The sequence below is a fragment of the Prinia subflava genome, chromosome 27 (genome assembly GCF_021018805.1).
Source record: "Prinia subflava isolate CZ2003 ecotype Zambia chromosome 27, Cam_Psub_1.2, whole genome shotgun sequence".
Classification (NCBI taxonomy): domain Eukaryota; kingdom Metazoa; phylum Chordata; class Aves; order Passeriformes; family Cisticolidae; genus Prinia; species Prinia subflava.
In genome coordinates, this window is record NC_086273.1 from 3,508,413 (window position 1) to 3,531,613 (window position 23,201).

A 23,201-nucleotide genomic window follows, 5' to 3' on the forward strand; every position below is an offset into this window, starting at 1 on the left:
TTCTCTCTATCCAAGCCTTGTCCCTTCCACAGGTCCCACAGCCCAGCTCCGTCCTGGGGGCTCAGCTCTGCCCTGCACACCCCTCCCAGCACACGGCACTGCCCAGGGGCATCTCCCTGGCACCAGGGCCTTAAGGGCAGCTCACACAAACAGAGATGCTGCAAGCCAAGGTGCTGCTGCTGCTGTCTGTAGCTAGAGGAGGGTGTGGAGGCACTTTCTGAGGGAGATCTGAGGCACATCTGCTGATGCCCAGGGTGACAGTGCAGGAGTGTCAGTGACACAGCCAACCCTGACAGCCCCTTTCCCTTTCCTTCATGAGAAAGCTGAGAGCAGCCCTGGCCATGCAGCACCATCTCCACAGCAGCAGGAATCTGCCCTGATGGGGGTGGCTCCTTCCACCTCCAACTTCTCCCCACAGTCCATGGGGAAGCTCCCAGGCAGGCTGAGAGCTGCCCCTGGCAGGTGGCAGATGCCCTGGGCTGGCCAAGAGCCCTCAGGGCTGCAGCACCTGCTCTGCACCACAGCCCTGGGCAGCCCTGGCTGCAGCCCCAGCTTCAGCCCCTGCAGCCGTCCCTGGCAGCAGGAGCCGTCCTGCCCTGTCCCTCTGACGGTGCCCAGGGCAGCCCCGCTCTGGAGCACATCCTCCCCCAAAGCAGCAAGGGCAGCAGAGCCATCCTTACAGTCACCTCAGTGCTGTCCTGGCTCAGCTTCAGGAGATCCCTGCAGACAGAGACTGACTGTGTCACAAGTGGTGAAGATTTCTCCATGAAGAAGCTCTGAATTTCCAAAAGTTGTGGAGATTTCTCCGTGAATGAGCTCAGAATTGTCCTTCCAGTTTCTCTGAGCCTCTGCTTGCTTCATTCCTCTCAGGTACCTGCAGGCAGCACTATCAGCCCTGCTGGGCTGGAAGAGGAGCTGCTCCTCAGGAGAAATGTCTTTTTAAAGCTCTTTGTGGTTGCCAGGAGACCAGCTCAGCTCAGCAGCACAGATACAGCAGAAGAACTTTAATTAGTCTCTAGAGGTTCGGTGTTGTTTACATGACACAGTCCTTGAGTGAGTTTTCAAAAAACTTCTCAAGAAGTCAAAATTAAATTGGAATACTGACGTTTCTTCAAGTCTAATGGGTCCGACTAAGAGCTACGAATGCAAAAGTGTCCTCAGGTTCCAGTCAGAGCAGAACACTGCAGGCAGTGATGACAGGTGGGCACAAACAAGGCAAAGGTGTCTCTGATGCTGACCAAACCTGGATGTGTTTCAGGAATGCAAAGGGCCAAGGCCTGAGCCCCAGACCCTGCCAAGGCAGATCCTGTCCCTCCCTCCTTGCTCAGGGCTCTCCCCGGGCCACTGGGATGTGGGGATGTGCAATGCCAAGGGCAGCACCATGGGGCGGCCCCTGCCAGGCTGCTGAGACGGGACAAGGAGGCAATGAGGCCCCAGGCCTGCAAGGGTCACTTGTCCCCTCCTGATGCCTCAGGCCCAGGGCCAGCAGCCATGGCCCAAGTGCTGCAGGAGTTGGCTGTGTCAGGGCCTTTCAGCTGCTGCCCATGCCTGTGCCCTGTGCAGCCCAGGCTGTGCTACAGTGTCCATGCCCTGCGCCTCTGTCCCTGCAGGCTGTCGTCATCCCCCGGCTGCCCCACCTGGCTGGGCCCTTCCTTTGCTGACAGCTCTGCGTCCTGCCTGCCTCTGCCTGGGCACACAGAGCCTTGGCCTTGATACCAAAAGGGTTAATTCCATTTTTACTGTGGCTGTGTACTTCACCCTGAAGCACAGGAACAAGGCATGCAGGGCCTGCTTTCCCAGTGGGGATGGCTGGAAGAGAAGAAGAAGACATCTGGCTCCAGAGTGCACTGAGAGAAAACAAGGAGTGAATCTGGGAACTTGGGGTGGGTTTTATGGTAATGGCTAAATTGTAATACACATGTACTGACTGTAGAGAAGTAACACCTTTGGAATCACATTTCCATGTAAGATTAGCAGTTACCTGAAGGTTACGAGTTGGACTTCAAGCCTAAAGAAATTATGCACTCTTAAACACGAAATGACTGTTAAGGAGACCTTTTCTAATATTTTGGAGATTTGGTGACAGTGGGGCCTCACAGAATCAAGGAGTCCATTGGGACAACTTGGAACCTGATGGGACCAAAATACTCTTGAATCAGCAGGGCCACATTGAACCAATGGTCCATTGTGATACTGCAGATCCAAGGAGACCATTGTGATACTCTGGAACCTTATGGAATCAAAAGTCCATTGTGACAGAGAAAGGCTCCATGGAACCAAGAGTCCATTGTGACACAGCAAGGCCTTGTTTGAACAATGGAACCATTGTTGATAGTACAGAAACTCATGGAGCCAAGGGGCCACTGTGACACACCAGGGCTGCATGGAATGAAAGGTCCATTGTGACAGTGTGGATCCAAGGAGACCATGGGGACAATGTGGGGCCTCGTGGAACCAAAGAGGCCATTCTGACACAGCAAGGCCTTGTAGAACCAAGGAGGCCATTAGGGTTACCCAAAGTGACCATGGTAAACTGTGGGACCTCATGGAACAAAGGGTCCATGGTGACACTGCAGAACCAAGGAGACTGTTGTTGGTAGTATGAAAGCTCATGGAACCAGAACTCCATTGTTACACAGCAAGAGCACTCCATGTGATAAACAAGTTTCCCGTTAAAAAAAAAAAAAAAAAAAAAAAAAAAAAAAAAAAAAAAAAAAAAAAGCTGGGCTGTCTTTTTCCTAGCCCCGTGGAGGGACAGCTCTGTCCCCCCCCTCCCGGGGGAGAACACGGAGCACGCACTGGCATGTTGGGAGAGCTCTGGGAGTGCGGCCCCCCTCCTCCTGGTTTGTGCCATCGCCCAGCCTTTTGGAGGAATTGGGGTTTTTCCTGTTTAACCCCCACACCCCAGGCAGTTTGAGTAGGAAGAGAAGCTGCCATGAAGAAAAGTTCCTGGCAACACTTTCCTACCTCATTAAAAAGTGAAAAGAAGTGCTTCCAGCCTTGATTACCCAGTTATTGTTCTTTGTAACTACCTCCTCCAGTGGGAATACCTCTGCTGCGACCAGGACCAATGCATATGCATTTGTGTATGCAAATAAAACCACCCCAGTGGATCCTGGGAGGGTTTTTTAGGGAAACTGCACCCCAGAACAGGAAGCTGGATTCATCAGAGGAGAATTAGATAGTGTCCTGGCCGAGCAAGAAGTGGATGCACCCCCTGGCCTGGTTTGAAGATTCACCATGACCTCTGAGGAGTTTGGATGGAATGGGAACCAGCCAGCTGAAGTGACTGAAGGAGACATGGAGAAACTCTCGAGGTTTTTCCATGAGGGCAAAGAGCTGGGTCTACACACTAGTGACAGACTGCTGCTGTTATACCTTCTGATGGTTGACCAGAGAGAACTCCCAGCTGTTCTCTATGGGAACAAGGACTCAGCATCTACTGTTTGTAGTGGATGATGAGCTGGGACAGCACCTGCTCCTTTGAATGGCTGCAGCAGCATGGAAAGCTCCGATTAAACTTTGCAATCCTGCTGATGACTTTAATAAAGAGCTGATCACTTTAATAAAGAACTGAACATTAATAAAGGCATATGCCCTGTTCCTTTCAATGTGGCCCTGCAGTCCCTTGGTTCCATGTGGCCCCACAGTGTCACTCTGGTCCCCTTGCTCACACCAGGCTCTGCAGTGTCACAAGGCACCTTTGGTTCTCTGGGGCTGCAGTGTCTGTTCTGCCCCTGAGTAGGGTCAGCATTAAAGACACAGACACAAAGTTCAGTAATGCTGTAATTTATTCTAATGCAAAACTGCAAAGAATCACAAAAGGAGAAGCTCAGCAATGCACCCAATCATCACTACCGAAGATTGACTATAATGATTAAGAAAGTGAAGCACCAGTTACCCTCAGACTTTGCCATCATCTATATCTAGACATCAGCTGGGGGAAGCTTTCAAAACCGGGGATTAGAGAGTTACTCCCAGCAAGTGGGAATTCCTGTACCTGTGTCAAACTTTGCAGGCAATGAGGTGGGCAAAAACCTAGAAAACTAGGCAAGAAAGCAATACTCCATAGTATAAGGCCTTTAGAGCAGGTATTTGTTCATTTGACACCAGGAATGAGGGGGATAGCTCCACCACAAACTCACTTGTCCATTTTTCACACAATAGTAGCTTTTATACTTGGTTTTTGTAATGGTCACATTATACTTTCCTAACCTTCATATTGTAGCATATTTTCTAATCACATGATTATGTAAGCTCTTGTAGCACATGCAGGGTCTCTGCAAGAGTTGGTTGTCAGCCTGCTGGTGATTGTTTTGATGAAGGCTCAGAAAACTTCCTTGAACTTGAAATTACTACTCCAGCTTCCTGGACATGCTCTATAAGACTGCCTGCTCAAATAGCCAGGGGTTAGCTTTTTGCAGTTAGCTTATGTCGTGGTTTGACTCTGGCCCAATGCCAGGCACCCATGAGAGAACACTTGTTCCCTCACCCTTTTCTTCCACAGCTGGGCAGAGAAGGGAAAAAAATATTAACAAATATTTCATGGGTGAGGTAAGGACCAAGAGAAATATTTCCAATGCAAAAAAGGCTCAACAGAGGTTGCAAAGTGAATTTTATTGCTAGCAGAATCAAACGAGCATGAGAGTTTTCTCATTTCATCAAGAGATTTTCTTCTGCTGTTTTGGGAGAGGAGTCCTTCCCCTGTGAGGCCGTGGGGCCCCTCCCAGGGGAGACAGTTCTCCGTGAACTGCCCCAGCGTGGGTCCACTCTCACCAGCAGCAGCCCTACTGCCCCTGCTGCAACGTGAGCCCTCCCACGGGCACAGTGTCCTCCCAAACTGCTGCGGGGTGGGTCTCTCTGCCCACGGGGTGCAGCCCTCCAAGGACAGGCTGCTCCAGCCTGGAAGCAGGGCCCCCTCTCTCCACTGGGTCTCCCACTGGATCACAGCCTCCTCCAGGCATCCACCCACTCTGGCATGGGCACCTCTGACAGGGACTGGGAGTGGATCTCTGCATCCCCCATGGATCCCCAGGGGCTGTGAGTGGATCTCTGCATCCCCTGTGGATCCCCAAGGGCTGGGAGTGGATCTCTGCATCCCTGTGGATCCCCATGGGCTGAGAGTGGATCTCTGCATCCCCTGTGGATCCCCAGGGGCTGCAGGGGCACAGCTGCTTTGCCACTGTCTTCACCATGGCCTGCAGAGGAACCTCAGCTCTGGAGCCTGAAGCACCTCCTCCCCCTCCTTCCCCAATGGCCTTGGTGTCTCCCTGTTGTTTCCCTCACATGTTCTCACCTCCTCCTCTTCTCTGACTAGCAGCAAAACCCTTGTGACTTTGTTTTGATTTTCTTCTTAGCTATGTCATCACAGAGGCGTTACCAGCCTCTCTCGCTGGCCCAGTTTTGGCCAGCAGCACGTCCACCCTCAGAGCCATCAGCCTTTGGCTCTGCTGGACATGGTGGGAGCTCCAGCAGCTTCCCACAGGAGCCACCTGTGTGGTGCCCCTGCTGCCAAAAACCAGGCTGTGCCAAACCAACACAGCTTGTTCTGCTAAATTTGCTCATTTCTAAAAGTGCTTCATTCACATGCCTTGTTACAAAGTGACTCTTTCTGCAAAGCTACAGCTTTCTGCATAGTTGAAGCATTATCTTGTTCCCTCAGCATCAGGACCCATCAGACTTAGTCTGAGCTGTCCTTTGTCCCACCTGCAAACAGAACCTGTCCCCAGCCAGTGCCCTGCAAACTGGCAGGATTCTGTAGGGCCAAGGAGAGAGCACAGAGATTTGGGGTCTGTGAGTGCTGGCAGGGAGAGATCAGGCACAGGGAAACACCTCCAGGAGGAAAATCTCCAGGAAGTAGAGAGAGTCAGTGTCCCTGACCCCCCTGGCCTCCAGTTCCTGCTGCAGGGCCAGACCTGACTCTGCTGCTCTGTGGGGCTGGGGCAGGGAGAGTCTGGACTCTGCAGTGCCAGGGAGAGGAAAACAATGGACCTTTGGTTATACGAGTCCCTGCAGTGTCAGAATGGTCTCCATGGTTCCGTGAGGCCATGAAGAGTCACAATGGCTGCTTGGTTCCTTGGGACCTCACAATGTCACAATTTCACCCTGGTTCCATGAGACCCCAAGGCGTTGCTATGGTCCAGTTGGTTCCCTGAGGCCCTGCAGAGCCACAATGGCCCCTTGGTTCCAAGGGGTCCTGCAATGACAGAGTGGGACCCTTGGTTACAGAGTGGCACAACTGACCCTTGGTTCCCTGTGGCCCCTCAGTGTCACTCTGGTCCCCTTGGTCACACCAGGCCCCGCAGTGTCACAAGGCACCTTTGGTTCTCTGGGGCTGCAGTGTTTGTTCTGCTCCTGAGCAGGGTCAGCACCAAAGACACAGACACAAAGTTCAGCAGTGATGTGATTTATTCTAATGCAAAACTGCAAAGAATCTCCAAAGGAGAAGCTCAGCAATGCACCCAATCATCACTATCAAGGATTGCCTGCAGTGATTGAGAAAGAGACAGCACCAGTCACCCTCAGACTTTGCCATCACCCAGACCCACCCATCAGCTGGGGCAGCTGTCACAGCCAAAGGCTGCAGAGCCACTCCCGGACACTGGGAATTCCTGCAGGGGCCTCCAGCCACAGGTGAGGCTCCAGCCTGGCTGGGAGAGGGCCCAGCTCTGACAGTGCTGAATAAACAAACTGACAGCACCTCTAGTGCAGGAACATCTGGTTTCATTCTCCTCTTGGGTTCCTCCCATAGCCTGGCCAGCGCTCAAGGAGGAACCAAGGTGTTGCGAGAAAGGAGCAGAGCATCAAACAGACATCAATATGATTAGGTTTGATCTCTCAACTCACGTTTATTTCCAGTATACTCTTATTTATCAGGTTACAGAGAGGAAAGCAAGCACGGCTAAACAGTTGGTGATTGGCTAAAAGTACATATGCATAGACATTAAATGATTGTTCATTGGGCCACATTATTTGGCATCTAGTTTACCTTTTGTTCTACCTTATGAATAGCATTCTGTTTTCTACATCCATGAGAAAGCCTAACAAGTTGTTACAGATCTTCAGCATCCGTGAGGAAGCATCCGTGCGAAGGCACACTAAATTATTACAATTGCTACTTTCTTACCAATTCAAGGCCTACAAGACCAGCACAGGAACAGTACAGACTCTCATACTGTTCCCTGGTAGCAGGGATTGTTCAAATCCCCTATCAATAAATCATGACCTCACTCTTCTAAAAATTCCTCTACAACAAGGGAGCTGACTTTGACTATACAGCCCCAAAAAAGGCCACATGTTGGATTTCATGGTCTCGTCCAGCTTCTAAATACAGAAAGGTTAATCCGTGTTTAACTAAGGAGTGGATGCATCTATCACACCACTAATGACCATGCATATTTCATTAATGAGCAGATACAAAGATAACCTTTGGTTGGAAGGTTAATCCAGAGGTCACCTTTGGCTCAGGGCCTGTTGTCCAGGCCTCACTCAGGGCCTGTTGTCCAGGCCTTGGTGATTCATGGACGTGGTTTAGTGCTGGGCTTGACACTGCTGGGTGAATGGCTGGACTGGATGTGCTCAGAGGTCTTTTCCAACAGAAAGGATTCCATAATTCCAGGATTCCATCTGCTGGATTCATCCAACTCCATGTTAGCAGCATGGATTTGCTCCAAAAGTTTCCTCCTCTTTCAGCTCTTGTGGCCTAAGGCTTCAGCTCCTTCAGCTCCTGGTGCTCAGCTGCTCATGCTGAACAAGATGACTCGAAGAGAAGAATACAGCTCATGCAATTCCTTCTGGGACACTGAGAGGGGAGGATGTGGAAACAGGAGCATTGTTTGGTGTGGCCTCCTCTCTGCCCTTCACACCTTTCAGCCCTTTGAACCAGCCCAGAGCTTTCTCCAAGAGTGCAATGGAGCAGCTGTTCCTGCTCCCAGCTCTGGCTCTTCCCAGGCTCTGACCTTGCCTGCTTTTGTCCCTCTTGCTGTGCCCTCTGTTCCCCTGTGCTCGGTGGCTGCTGCCCAGGACTGTGGCACTGGCACAGATCCCGTGGTTGAGCCCCTCCTTTCTCTGCCCTTGGAGCTGCCTGGGCACAGCAGCCTTTTCCATCTGGAAGCTGCACATGGAGAGGGAGTCCCCACTTGTGTTCCTTGCACAAGCCCCAGGAGCCCAGGGCTGCCATCTCAAGGCCCTGCTGGCCCTGAGGGCTCCCAGGTGCCTCAGGCTGCTGTGACACCCCTGCACACGGCAGGGAAGAGTGGCAGGGCTGTGCTCAAAGTCAGCTCCATGAGCTGCTGCTGCTGCTGTGGGGGTCATTTGTGCAGCCCTGCCCAGAGGGAGGGATCAGCTCCAGGCCCTGCTGCTGCTCCCTGGGCTCAGCCCCAGGTTGGTTGTTGCTGGCAGTGCCAGCAGAGGCGGTGGCTGCAGCAGTGGGTGCTGACAGTGCCCCAAGCCCCGGGGCCGCAGGGGTCCCTGGACTGGGGCTGGCAGGGAGCTGCCCCTTGTTCTCCTCTGCCCTGCAGAGCTGGGCCAGCCACAAGTGGGGCAGCACAGCAAACAGGGAGCCTGCCAGTCTCCTGCAGCCCTGTCTGCTCAGAGTTTGGCCCTTGGAGCTGCAGGTGCACAAAGGCAGCTGCTTCTGCTCCCTCTGTGTGTGCCCGTGTTCAGCAGTGCTGCTCCATCAGTCTGCGCCCAGCGCCGGGGAAAAGCCTCAGCCCTGCAGGGCCAGGAGCTGCCGGGCTGTGCCTGAGCAGCTCAGCCAGCGGGAAGGGAGCTGCTCCACATGGGAACCAGCAGCAAAGGACATGCCTTTTTTAGGTCATGGTTTCTTTTTTAGAAAAAGAAGAAAAAAGAGAAGAAAAAAACAGAAAAAAAACAACCAAACCCAAAACAAAACGAACTAAAGAAACAGTACTCGAATGTGTAGTGAGAAAGCTTCTGAAACTTTGGATTAAGTGACCTTTTGAAAACGAAAAACTCTGTTACTTGCTAAATGTGCTAGTGGCAAGGACCAAAAAGCTGCCATCTTTTAAAATTTTAGAGTTTTTTTCCAATGTTAAGATACTTTATATTGTAGTTGAAGCAGTAGGAAATTCAAGTATGTATTGTGCATGTCTGTGTCTTGAGTGTAAAAATTTTGCCGTTTGAAACTTGGACCTGAAATGTTGCGAAAAAAGTTATATATCCCAATACATTGTTTGACAGCAGCCTTTCCTCGAGGATGTGCAGCATCACAAAGACTTCATCAGTGGGGTTGGGGGTACCTTGAGCTCTGTTCTGTGCCACTCTGGGATGTCATGAAACAGGACTTCACCTGCCACCAGCCCAGGTCTCCCTCTGCCACCCCAGCTCCTTAGACCTTATGTCTCCCAAAGCAGACACAAAGTGTTTCTGCTGCTCCACTTTTGCACAGATCCACAGAGAGCTGGGATTTTCTCAAGTCTCATGTCTCCACTGTGCCATATTCCTAAAGAACCAGCAGCCCATCCCCATGAATACGTGAGTTACATGGACGGTTGTCAGCTCCCCTTGCTGCCTAGAAATCCTGAAACTGCTTCTCAAATGCTGCTCCCTTCAGTTCTTGGACACCTACTCACACAGAGCTGGGAAAAAAAAAAACAAAAACCTTGCCTGTTGGCTTACAAGTGAGTTATGCCAAAGTTAGAGCTCTGTGGGAAATCCTTATCCATCCCTATCCTTTTAATATATTTATACGTCAGGTTGTGCATGGATGTGTAAAGAACCTTGTACAGAAAGGAAGGAGTGTGCAAGGAATGTGACCGACACTTTCACTCTTGGTGTTGATTCCATAGCCATGGGCACAAAGACATTATGGAAACCCTGACACACACAGACCCTTCTGTCCATGGGTACAGACACATCCCAGAGCCCGTGGCACACACAGACCCTTCTGGCCATGGATGCAGAGACATCCCAGAGCCCGTGGCACACACAGGCCCTTATGTCCATCGGTACAGACACATCCCAGAGCCCCTGGCACACACAGACCCTTCTGTCCATGCAGACAGAGACACATCCCAGAGCACCTGGCACACACAGACCCTTCTGTCCATGCAGACAGAGACACATCCCAGAGCCCCTGGCACACACAGACCCTTCTGGCCATGCATACAGACACATCCCAGAGCCCCTGGCACACACAGACCCTTCTGTCCATGCAGACAGACACATCCCAGAGCCCCTGGCACACACAGACCCTTCTGGCCATGCATACAAACACATCCCAGAGCCCCTGGCACACACACACCCTTCTGTCCCTGGAGGACCCAGCGCGGCGGGTGGGGCCGGTTGGTGGCAGCGAGTCCCGCACAGCAGGCCAGACCCGGCTCCAGCCCTGCCAGGCCCTGACAAGGCTCAGTGCCGGCTCCTCTGCAATGGGAAAGCCCTTCAGCCTTGTCCCTGCCCACAGGGGCACTGCTGGCCTGGCAGCACAGCTTGTTTTCCCCACAGGCTGCAGGAGATGAGAACACAACCCTTGCAAACACTGAGTGCAAGCCACAGCTCTGGGTGCTCCCCATGACCCCCAGCCCTGGCACCACTGCCTGCCCCAAGCTTCAGGGGATGCAGGGGGAGCCCGGCTGGGCTCTGCCCTGGGGCCATCCTGCAGGGAGAGCTGCAGACAGGGAGCATTTCCTTGGCACAAACAGCCAAGCCAGGGGTGCAGGGCAGCTGCTCCAGCCCGCACTGCACTGCTGTGTGCTGTGCCCTGGGGCTGGGGCTCCCTGCAGAGGGGACTGCACTGGTGTGCCAGAGGAGACAAAGAAGCTTCAGCTTCACCTGAGTGAGGTGGGTGGGTGGGCTGAGAAGAGTGGGGAGACTCAAGGGGACTCACAGAGCTCATCCTGCTGGAACGATGAGGAAAGGGAGTGGGAACTGAGCAGTGAGGAGAGCAGAGGGCTGGACAGCAGCTCTGAATGACACTAAAATGCCACCGAACCTCCAAGACATTGCTGCTCTTCAGCCAGTGACAGGATGAGTCCCTATACCTGGGGTTTGGTCTTCCTTGTGGTGAAGGTCATCAAGGAAGGCAACAGTGTGATGGAGACTGTGATGGGCTGGGAACTCACTGGGGGAAAGGAGGGAGCAATTGTGAAACTTAAAGGCAGGTGGGAGAGAGAAATGTTCAGAGAAGGGCTGAGCTACAGCTTGGGCAAGCTGATAAATGTCATTTGGGCTCATCTCAGACTTATTTCATTTCAGAAGGTTTTGAACAAGTTTATTTTTGGAGGGTGTGATGTTTTCCCTCTGAGATGTACACTCTGCAAACTTGAGCTGCACTGCCAAAATGCTCAAGCAAGTCTCTGCTGCAGGTCACACCATTTCTTCCTTGGCTGACTCCGGCCCGGTGCTGAGCTCCAGCAGAGCCCTGGCAGAGCCCAGAGCAGCCTCAGCACCCGCAGAGCCCAGCTGCAAGGAGAGAAACCAGAACCCGCCTGTCAGCTGAAGGCTCCTGTCCCCCTTGTCCCAGTGCCCGCCATGCCCAGGCCATGCTGGCCATGCCCAGAGCGGTGCCCAGAGCTGCCCATCATTGCTGCCCTTGGCAGCAGAGCAGGAGGGCAGGACATGTGCCCAGCCTGCAGCCAGCCGTGGCACATCCACCTCCTCAGCAGCTGCCCACAGCAGGATGCTCCTGTGCTGGCTGCCCTCTCCCAAAAGCTCTGATCCCACCCAGGCCAAGAAGACGGGACCCACCTGACGCCCTCCGCCGCTGGAAGAAAAGCTGCTCCCAAACGATGTCCTCAGCCTTCTCCAAGGGCACAGAACATCCACGGCACAGCTGGTCCCAAGCACTTTCTGATCCAGACTGGACACCACCTAGAACGCTTCCTTTAGAAAAACAAACAACAAATTAACAAAAATATACTACAGACAAAAAGGGAAAATGAGGGAAAAGACACAGTGGATAGTGGGGGCTGCTGGCAAGGCCAGGAGCCCACTCCCATTTCATACCCACCCCAGCCCATGCCCCCAGCCCTGATAAAAAGCAGCTTGGCAGCCCACTGGAGAATCAAATGCATCCACCCCAGCAAAAGGGGGAACCTTTGTTTTCCAGCCAGGCTGTGCCATTCCCAAATCTGGGAGCATCCCCCTGCGTGTGCACTCATCTGCAAATTCGCTGCGGAGCCTGGCTTTGAAGAAGGTGCCAGAATTGAAGTCCATCAGCTTCAGCTTTGTGGTGGCCTGGTCAGAGAAGAGGTTGTCATCCTTGATGTCGTCCTGGCTGTCTCCAGTAGCAGCAGCCCCACCTGGTACAGCTTCTCCAGGGGCTCCTTCTCCTTCCCTGGGGTGAGACCAGGCTGTCAGTGTTCTGCCCAGGGCCCCAGCTGGCAGTGACCCAGGACAAGCCAAAGCAGCTGGCATGGCAGCCAGCAGTGCTGGGCAGAGCAGCTCAGCTCCAGCACAGGGGCTGTGTGTTCCCATCTGATGAGCCCTGTGCAGTGACACAGGCAGGACAAAAACGTCTGGGTTTCTTTGCTTCTGATTGCCAAGGATTGTATGGATCTGGAACTTACCAGAGCCCTGCATCAAAGTGTGCCTGTGGCTCTGTCCCTTCTTCTATGGCAGATGAATATCCTGCATCCAAGGATGACAGAACAGGTCTTCTACTGAAGGCCTGTCCACATCATGAATGGATAAACACTGCCTGATGACATCTTGGCATTCTGGGGGAGAAACCAGAAACCCCCGGTCAGTTGGAGAAGGCTCCTGTCCGCTTTGCCCCACTGTTCCCATTCCCAGGCTGTGCTGCATTTGCTCAGAGCTGGGCCTAAACTTCCCAGGAATTCCCTGTTTTGGAGGAGAGCAGGACAGCAGGACATGTGCCACCTCCTTAGCAGCTGCCAGAGCAGGATGCTCACGAGCCCACTGCTGTCTCCCATCACTGGTATTCCCCCCATGCCCAGAGATGAGGATTCACCTTGAGAGAGCCGTGGTGGCAGCGAGAGCTGATGGTCCCAGCTGATCCTGTGGCCCCTCCTGAAAGGGTGCTCCCCGCAGACCATCTGGTGCAGCAGGATGCCCAGGGACCAGACGGTAGCTGGCTGTCCATAGTACCAGCCATAGTTGTTCCATTCTGGGGGGCTGTATGATGGTGTTCCTATGGAATACAGATGGATTTCATCAGGGGGATGCTGCTGCTCCCAGAGCCTGGCCCCAGCATCCCTGGGCATGCAGGGGCTGACCCAGAGGCACGTGGTGTGACCTGCTGCCCTCTGGCCAGCACCTGGGACTTGTGTGCAAACTTAGGGGTTGGAAAAGAAGCCACTGGTGTTGGAAGAGGGCAGGGGAAGCCCTGGCAAGACCCAACCATGACAAGGAAAACCCCACTCAGGGCTGGATAAAACCATGCCTTCTTCCTCCCTGTCTGCATTGCCCCAAAAACATTATGAACCCAAAGCAAACAGGGCTAGCACAGCAGTCCCAGCCCTTTCTCACCTGCACACCAAACTGGCTGGTGCGCAGGTTCTGGCTCCCCTACTCTCTGCTACCCACAGCCACGAGTGTTTCTGTCAGAGTGGCTGACCCAGCCCCAGTCCTGGGCAGAGTTGCTGGCAAAGGCTGCCAGCAGGGCTGGAAGCTGCTAGAACCCACACCCACACCTGCTCAAAGGCAACTGGGCGGAAAACGTAGTGCCATGACTGTCAGGGAAAGGGAGAATCTCCAGTGCCACACCCAGGCTGTGCTGTGACATGTTGGGCCAGGAGATGTCTAGAACAAGGACAACACCCTGGCAAGGGCTCACCTGCAAAGTGTGTGTAGGCTGTGTCCTGCAGGTAGGTGCCACAGCCAAAATCAATCAATTTGGCCTGCCCGGTGGCCAGGTCAACCAGGATGTTCTCTGGTTTGATGTCGCGGTGCAGGACCCCGCAGCTGGTGCAGTGCCGCACGGCCTCCAGCACCTGGCGGAACAGCTCCCGCGCCACCTCCTCACACAGGAACCCCCGTGCCCAAATGAAGTGGCAGAGGTCCTGAGACCGCTCCGGGCGCTCCATGATGATAATGATGTCATTGGGGAGCTCCAGCCACTCCAGCAGCTGGACGACACCAGGGAAGCCAGTGGAGACCTTGTGCAGCAGCACGATCTCCAGGGGTGCGCTGGTGCCGTTGGGCTGTGGGAGGAGCACGATGCCGTCAGTGGGGCTGAGGCCGTGCCAGGGGTCAGGGACCCCTCAGCCAGCCCGGGATGCTCTGTGCCCTTCACTGGCCTCACACCCGCTCTCCCTCCAGGCGTCCTGGCAGCTTCCACGCTGCCAGGCCTCAGCTCATCCCGACCTGTCACGGTCCGGCTTCTCCTGCTGGCCCCGCTCACTCACCAGTTTGCCCCAGTGCTGGATGCGGTTCCGTGGCACCCTTTTGATGGCCACCTGCAAGGCAAGGGGAGCAGCAGGCTGAGCTCACTGCCTGCCCTGCCCAGCCCCAGCCTCCTTCTCCTCCACCCTCCTCCTCCTCCTGCGCCCCTTCCTCGTCCACTGGCCACCGGCCCCGCCACTCACCGGGGCACGGTCTGAGAGCCGTGTGGCCGCCCAGACGCTGCCGAAGCCGCCGTGGCCCAGCAGTGACCCCAGGCGGTTCTGCTCCTGGAGGGGCTGCTGCGCCTTCCCTGCCGGCGAGATGCGGCTGTCAGCGCTCGGCCCGGGGCCAGGAATGGCCGCTGAGGGTGCCTCGAGCGGCCTGGGCTGGGCATCCCCAGGGGTTCGCTCCTGGCAAGGGGACAGCGGCGGCTCAGGGCCGGCAGCCGTGCTGCCAAGCAGAGGAACTCGGGCCGGGGAAGCCGCAGCGGAGGCGGCGGGAGTGACCGCAGTGCCTGTGTCCCCTGCGGGCCCTGGGAGGAGCAGGGGTAGGGGCCAGAGCCGGGGCCGGGACTGGGGCCAGGGTCGGGGCCAAGGCCGGGTCCAGGGCAGGGGCTGGAGCCAGGGCCGGGGCCGGGGCCGGGGCCGGGGCCGGAGCAGGGGCCGGTGCTGGGGCTGGGTCCAGGGCAGGGGCCGAGGCCGGAGCAGGGGCCGGGGTCGGGCCCGGGGTCGGGGCCAGGCTCGGCACAGGCGCAGCCAAAGGCCGGCGATGCCACCCCAGCCCCAGGCACTGATGCCTGCCCAGCAGCGCCCCAGCCATGACGGCCAGAGCTGGGCGAAGGTAAGACCAAGGTGAGATGCCCGGGGGCAGGGACGGGGCAGCCCCGCTTGGGGCTGAGGGCGGGCCGGGGGCATGGCCCAGCCTGGAAGAGGAGAGGGAGACTGGGAAAGGAGGGGACACCGAGAAAGGGAGACTGGAAGAGGTTTCAGGACTGTGGGAGAGGGAGAGGGGAAGCACGGGTTGGTCGGCAAAGCCGCTTTTTTCTTTGCTGCTGCTGCCGCCGCTGCTGCTGCTGCAACTGAAGCCCCAGGGCCATTTGCTTCCGTGTCAGCTTTTTCCGTTGCCCCCTTGGCCTCGCACTGAGCCCAGCGCTCCCCGGGGCAACCCCTGAGCCTGTCCAAACACGGGAACTTGGCCGTGTTCAGCCAAGACCCAGAGTCTTGACTCCTGCACAGTGACAGAGGAATCCCCTTGGCTGCTGCTGTGCATTGTCCCTGCTGAGGGTCAGACACTGTCACAGCACATTCCCTGAATGCAGAATTTGTATCTGACCCAAGCACTGCACTTGTGTCTCCAGCATTGCTTTCCAAGAAAAACAGGGCAAGGCAAACTGGATGTACATCATGGTATTTTACAGTGTCTAAAACTTGACTAGTCATGGATCTTAGAGGTGAGATCCATTTGGAATTAATGAGATGGAGAAGTAGTTGAAGATGGAAAAGGGGAGCACAAAAATAAACAGAGAAAAACATCTTGGATTGTTTCTTTCCACTTTCATTTCATTTCCTAAAAGCTGTTTCAGCTTTCCCAGAATCTTCTCCACAGTCCTGTCTGCTCTTTCATGTAACCTTTCCTGGAGAACGAGTTGCAGCTTCTGTCAAAAGATATCCCACCAATGCAGCTTCTCTTGACTTCCCACACCATTTGTGCTGCAGTAGTCTTGCAGCAAAGCAGGAGAAAGGTTTTGAGAATTTGACAACATTTTCTTTCCTTTCCCCTTGTGGGCTGGGGAGTTGTGCCATTGGTAAGGTTTTCATTGTTCCTGTTCTACCCTAAGAAAACAGGAAAGGCTACCAGGGGTCCCTACTGGGAGTCTGTTATCGTCCACCCAAGCAGGAAGAAGAGGTGAACAACTTCTTCTAGAAGCAGCTGGAGAATGTTTCAGGATCACCAGCCCTTGTTCTTGTAGGTTACTTTAACCTAGCAGACATCTGCTGGGAACTTAATACAGCAGAAAAGAGGCAGTCCAGGAAGGTTTTGGAGTGGATGGAGGACAACTTTTTGTGACAGCGGGTGAGTGAGGCCACCAGGGGAGGGACTATGTTTGACCTGTTGTTTGCAAACAGAGAAGGGCTGGTGGGAGATGTGGTGGTTGGAGGCTGCTTAAGGCACAGGGATCATGAAATTACAGAGTTCTCAATATTCTGTGAAATCAGGAGGAACATCAATAAGATTTTTACTTTGGACTTCTGGAGAGCAGACTTTGGCCTATTTAGGAGATTTCTTCAGAGAGTTCCTTGGGAAGCAGCCCTTAAAAACAGAGGAGTCCAGGAAAGGTGGGTGTGCTTCAAGGCAGAGATCTTGAGGGCAGAGGAACAGACTGTCCCTGTGTGCTGAAAGATGAGCTGACAAGGCAAATGTCCAGCCTGGATGGGCAAGGGGATTTTGAAGGAAGTAAGGAATAAAAAGAGGATGTATCATTTTAGGAAGGAGGGTCAGGTCTCTCAGGAAGCATTTAAGGGGGTTGGCAAGGGCATGTAGCAAAAGAAATCAGAGAGGCCAAAGCTCAGTTTGAAGTCATTTTGGCAACTTTTGTAAAGGATAATAAAAATGTTTTTACAAATATATTAACAGCAAAAAGGAAGGGTAAGACCAACCTTTGTGCTCTACTGGATGTGGGAGGGAACTTAGGAACTGCAGATGAGGAGAAGGCAGAAGTGCTTAACGCCTTCTTTGCCTCAGTCTCTAGTGGGAAGACGGCTTGTCCTCAGGACAGCTGCCCTCCTGGGCTGGTAGATGGTGTCAGGAGCAGATTGGTGCCCCTGTTATCCAGGAGGAGGCAGTCAGAGAACTGCTGAGCCCCTTGGATGTTCATAATCCCTGGGCCCAGATGGGATCCAGCCCAGGGTGATGAGGGAGCTGGCAGATGAGCTTGTGAAGCTGCTCTCCATCACTGACCAACAGTCCTGGCTCACTGGTGAGGTTCCAGAGGACTGGAGGTTGGCCAATGTGTTGTGTGACCCCTACACCCGAAGGGTAGAAAGGAGGATCCTGGTAATTATAGGCCAGTTTGATATGGCAAACTTATCTAAAATTCAGAATCTTAGAAGCATTTAATGTGCTTAAGCAGATGGAGGGGAAGCAGAAATTTACAGCTTATTTAGCAACCATGTAAAATCAGAAACACGACTTGTAACGGAACACATGAGGATTTAGTTGATAGGTAAAGGCCATAGAGATAAGATGTATGTTGTGTATATTGTGAAAACTCAGTAAAGCAAGACTTAGGTATTGTGAAAACCTGATAAAGCAGAACCTGTGGCTAAAGAAACCAGTAAGAATCAGGCTCCTGGTTTTGGCCAGGACAAACTGACCTTGCAATTAGCCAAACCATTAGTGCACCTCTGCCCAGAGACAGAGGTCAAACAGTGAACAACTGAGGAAGACCTCTTACTTCATCAGAAGACTCCAGCCAGCCACTACCAGGAGGTGTGGCACCAGAGACTAATTATAATATGAAGTGCAAGGAGGTGGAGAGTGGGCAGGGAATGGGCGGGCAGGGAGGGGTGGTTTTGTGGGATCTAAGTGTATTTAACCCTTAAACCTGTCTCAACCATGTACGCAGGTATGGTGGAAAATCCCCTATGCGTCCCAGCTGGAAATAAAACATAGCAGCTTTAGAGTTTGAATTGTTAAATCCTTATCCCACAACTCAAGTCAGCCTGACCTCAGTACCCAGTAGGGCACTGCAGCAGTTTATCCTGGGTGTCATCACACAGCACCTACAGGATGGCCAGGGTATCAGACCCAGCCAGCACGGGTTTAAGAGCAGAAGGTTGTGTTTGACCAACTGGGTCTTCTTTTATGACTAGGTGACCCACCTGGTGGCTGCAGGGAAGGCTGTGGATGTTGTGTACCTGGATTTCAGCAAGGCCTTTGACACCGTCTCCCTCAGCACACTCCTGGAAAAGCTGGCAGCCCACGGCTTGGACAGGAGCACTCTGTGCTGGGTTAGGAACTGGCTGCATGGCCAGGCCCAGAGAGTGGTGGTGAAGGTTCTGCATCCAGCTGGTGGCCAGGCACCAGTGGTGTTCCTCAGGGGTCTGTGCTGGGGTCAGTTCTGTTCAATATTTTTATTGACAACATGGGTGAGGGGATTAAGTCTTTCATTATTAAATTTGAAGCTGACACTAAGCTTGGACTGTGTGTCCATTTGTTGGAAGATAGGAGGGCTCTGCAGGGAGACCTGGAATGATTGGATGGATGGGCAGAGTCCAACAGGATGAAGTTTAATAAGTCCAAGTGCTGAGTCCTGCACTTTGGCCACAACAGCCCCTGCAGTGCTCCAGGCTGGGGACAGAGTGGCTGGACAGTGGGCAGGCAGAAAGGGACGTGGGGCAGTGCTGGACAGCAGGCTGGACATGAGGCAGCAGTGTGGGCAGGTGGGCAAGAAGGCCAATGGCTCCTGGCCTGGATCAGGAATGGTGTGGGCAGCAGGGCAGGGCAGGGATTCTTCCCCTGTGCTGGGCACTGCTGAGGCTGCACCTTGAGTGCTGTGTCCAGTTCTGGGCCCCCCCAATTTAGGAAGGACATGGAGGGGCTGGAGGGTGTCCAGAGAAGGGCAACAAGGCTGGTGAGGGGTCTGGAACACAAGTGCTGTGAGGAGTGTCTGAGGGAGCTGGGGTTGTTGATCCTGGAGAAGAGGAGGCTCAGGGGAGACAAGGTGGTGTCAGGGCACAGGTTGGACTTGATGATCTCCAAGGCCTTTTCCAACCTTGCTGATTCTGTGATTCTGTGAAACCACCCTTGGAGCAGTTACAGGATGAGCCCTGGGCCTCCTCTTGAGAAGGTGCAGATGCCCAGGTCCCTCAGCTTCTCCTCACAGCCCCAAAGCCCATCCTGTCAGTCCTGCAGAGCCTCTGCAGCCCCTCCTCATTGCCCAGAGCAGGGAGCCCCACAGGCAGACACAGCAGGGCAGATGTGCCCCCCTGGCCTGTGGTGCCTCTGGCAAGGGAGCAGCAGGAGGCCCTGCAGGAGCCTGCAGACAATTCCTGAAGCACTTGGAGGATGATCCTGCTCCACAAGGGATGTTCCCATGGTGCCAACACAGGAACTGAAATGGGGAGTGGGGCCATAGAGGAAAGGGCAAACAGGGATGGGCTGTTTGCAGGGCAGTGAACAGGGATGGCTAAGAAGAAGAAACCCTGATAGAGAATGAGAAAAGAAAGCCAAGGTGAAGGAAAGAAAATGCTCAGAACAATTTGGGGGTGGCTGCCAGGCAGCCCTGCCTCTGAGCAACAATGTCTGCAGTGGCACAGGAAACTCACAGCTCATGGGAACAAACTTTCTGGCTGACTACACAGGCCACCACAAACCTGACTGGTTTCCCTCCCGTCCCCCAGCCCTTCCTGGCCCCAGGGGCTGATGGCATTTGTGCTCACTCAGGTTCATCTCCCCACACCAACACCATGGGGGTGCTCATGCCTGCTCTGGGCAGTGCAAACAGGGGCTCCTGAGGCAGTGCTGCCGTGGCTGTGCCTGCAAGGATGCAGCACCTGTGTGAGCTGGGGAGAGGCCAGGGCTGCAGAGGGGGGATGTTGTTGGCAGGTGCATGAGGACGCTCTGGGACGCTGCCCTGGGGTGTCCAGTGCAGTGGGGATGGATCAGCCCCTGCTCTGCTGCTCCTTCCCGTCTCCCCCAGGGACCTTGCAGAGCCTCAGCCATGCTGTTTGCCCCCAGCCTGCCCACGGCCAGCCTGGGGCTGCTGACGGGGCTTTTCTGTGCTGAGCATTGGCCTGGCCGTGTTGTGGAGAGAGCCTGGGCAAGGAGCCTGCAGCCCCCAGGCCCTGGCCTGAGGCGTCAGCGCTGCCCCAGCAGTGCCCATGGCCTGTCCCTGCTGCAGCCCCGGCACTGCCACCCCCAGCCCTGTGCCCGGCCCCGAGAGCACTCAGGCCCTACAGCAACAGCAGGGCCAGGAGGGCAGCGGGGCAGGGCCACGGCAGCAGCACTGGCAACACCAAGTGCTGCTGCTGCTGGGCACAGCTGCTGTGCCAGCCCTGATCTGCCCCAGCTCTGCACACAGACATTGCTGCTGCAGCTGCAGAGAAGGGAACAAAAGGGGATCTCCAGTGAAAACTCTGCTGGGAGATCCTTTCATTTTTTTAAAAGCCACTGAGAGCACAGCTCATCATTGACAGTCTGTGGCCACAGCAAAGGTGGAGAGAAACATCAGAAAGGACACAAACAATGCCATTTGCTTAGGGACAATATTAAAAAAGTAAAACACAGAAAAAGAAACTCCAAAATGAAACCAGGAAAAAGTATCAATGATGGCTTTTATTACAAATGATTTACAGAAATTTGCCAGCAGTTAAATGTTTCTGAAATTGTCCAGTAATCAGTGTCCACACTGCAGCCTTGAGCTCCTGGTTCCTCAGGCTGTAGATGAGGGGGTTCACGGCTGGAGGCACCACCAAGTACAGAACTGACACTGACAGATCCAGCGATGGGGAGGAGATGGAGGGGGGCTTCAGGTAGGCAAAAAACCCAGTGCTGAGGAACAGGGAGAGCACGGCCATGTGAGGGAGGCAGGTGGAAAAGGCTTTGTGCCGTCCCTGCTCAGAGGGGATCCTCAGCACAGCCCTGAAGATCTGCATATACGAGAAAACAATGAACACAAAACAACCAAAATATAGAATAACAGCACAATCAGCCCAAGTTCCCTGAGTCTGGAGTGTGAGCAGGAGAGCTTGAGGATGTGTGGGATTTCACAGAAGAACTGGCCCAGGGCATTGCCATGGCACAGGGGCAGGGAAAATGTATTGGCTGTGTGCAGCAGAGCGTGGAGAAAGGCACTGGCCCAGGCAGCTGCTGCCATGTGGGCACAAGCTCTGCTGCCCAGGAGGGTCCCGTAGTGCAGGGGTTTGCAGATGGACACGTAGCGGTCGTAACACATAATGGTCAGGAGGAAATACTCTGCTGAGATGAAAAAGACAATCAGAAACAGCTGTGCAGCACATCCTTCATAGGAGATGTCCCTGGTGTCCCAGAGGGAATTGTGCATGGCTTTGGGCACAGTGGTGAGGATGGAGCCCAGGTCGCTGAGGGCCAGGTTGAGCAGGAAGAAGAACATGGGGCTGTGCAGGAGGTGGCCGCAGGCTATGGCGCTGATGATGAGGCCGTTGGCCAGGAGGGCAGCCAGGGAGATGGCCAGGAAGAGGCAGAAGTGCAGGAGCTGCAGCTGCCGCGTGTGTGCCAATGGCAGCAGGAGGAAGTGGCTGATGGAGCTGCTGTTGGACATTGCTTCACTCTGGGCATGGTAAACTGTTGAAAGAAAACATTGACAAGTCGGGATCATTTTATATTAGTCAGTCCTATGTATTCTATTCAGAATCCCCTGAAAAGCACTTTTCTTCCTGTGACTAAGTTTTCGTAAAGTTTTTTGAGTTCAGGTATCTGCTGCTGCTGAGTTACTGCCACATCTTAAGCATTGCTCTCAGCCTGAACACTGTAGAGCCCAGATGGAAAGCAGAGTTCCGTCTGCCCCAGTGCAGTCAGACCTGCTGGTCCCCACAGAAGTGCCCTTTGCTCATTACACCTTCCTCTATTTCAGGGGGATGGCACTTAAAGATTTCCTGAAAAATAAAGTGGACTATGTGAAAGTTGCAATTTCAAAATAAATTTCCCTAAATTCTTCACTCCTTTGTTTTCTCTGTTGCTTTACTTGAGGGGATATCCAGAGTTGGTCTGGCTCTCTGCTGGCTGCAGTTGTGCCTACTGGGAGTTGTTTCTCTCTATCCAAGCCTTGTCCCTGCCACTGCTCCCAGAGCCCAGCCCAGTCCTGGGGCTCAGCTCAGCCCTGCACACCCCTCCCAGCACAGGGCACTGCCCAGGGGCATCTCCCTGGCACCAGGGCCTTAAGGGCAGCTCAGACAAACAGAGATGCTGCAAGCCAAGGTGCTGCTGCTGCTGTCTGTAGCTAGAGGAGGGTGAGGAGGCACTTTCTGAGGGAGACCTGAGGCACATCTGCTGATCCCCAGGGTGACAGTGCAGGAGTGTCAGTGACACAGACAACCCTGACAGCCCCTTTCCCTTTCCTTCATGACAAAGCTGAGAGCAGCCCTGGCCATGCAGCACCATCTCCACAGCAGCAGGAATCTGCCCTGATGGGGGTGGCTCCTTCCACCTCCAACTTCTCCCCACAGTCCATGGGAGCTGCCAGGCAGGCTGAGAGCTGCCCCTGGCAGGTGGCAGATGCCCTGGGCTGGCCAAGAGCCCTCAGGGCTGCAGCACCTGCTCTGCACCACAGCCCTGGGCAGCCCTGGCTGCAGCCCCAGCTTCAGCCCCTGCAGCCGTCCCTGGCAGCAGGAGCCGTCCTGCCCTGTCCCTCTGACGGTGCCCAGGGCAGCCCCGCTCTGGAGCACATCCTCCCCCAAAGCAGCAAGGGCAGCAGAGCCATCCTTACAGTCACCTCAGTGCTGTCCTGGCTCAGCTTGAGGAGATCCCTGCAGCCACAGACTTACCCTGTCAGAAGTGGGGAAGATTTCTCCATGAATGAGCTCAGAATTGTCCTTCCAGTTTCTTTGAGCCTCTGTCTGCTTCATTCCTGCTCTCAGCTACCTGCAGGCAGCACCCTCAGCCCAGCTGGGCTTAGAGAGGAGTTGCTGCTCAGGAGAAATGTCTTTTTAAAGCTTTTCTTGGTTTCCAGGAGCTGCCTCTGTGCCAGGAGCCCAGCCCAGCTCAGCAGCACAGACACAGCACAAGGACTTTAATGAGTCTCTTGAGGTTTGGTGTTGTTTACATGAGACTCAGTCCCTGAGAGAGTGTTCAATAAACTTCTCAAGAACTCAAAATTAAATTGAAACACTGAAGTTTCTTGAAGTTTTAATGGGTCT

The 23,201-nt window shown here is 54.2% G+C and overlaps 2 protein-coding genes and 1 pseudogene across 3 annotated transcripts in view; 1 reads left to right on the top strand and 2 right to left on the bottom strand.

The window, feature by feature from the left end:
- Window positions 1-23,201, top strand: part of LOC134562421 (olfactory receptor 14A16-like) — a 391,199-nt gene that overhangs the window by 289,117 nt on the left and 78,881 nt on the right. The gene's annotated exons all lie outside the window — the stretch shown is intronic.
- LOC134562285 (serine/threonine-protein kinase pim-1-like) lies at window positions 12,574-19,789 on the bottom strand. Its single transcript, XM_063419671.1, has 7 exons — window positions 19,769-19,789; window positions 15,014-15,248; window positions 14,511-14,887; window positions 14,331-14,381; window positions 13,760-14,126; window positions 12,935-13,114; window positions 12,574-12,680 (listed from the first exon to the last, which is right to left on the bottom strand). Exons 1-7 carry the CDS (start codon window positions 19,787-19,789, stop codon window positions 12,574-12,576), a joined length of 1,338 nt encoding a protein of 445 aa, XP_063275741.1.
- Window positions 20,658-21,625, bottom strand: LOC134562286 (olfactory receptor 14A16-like; annotated as a pseudogene).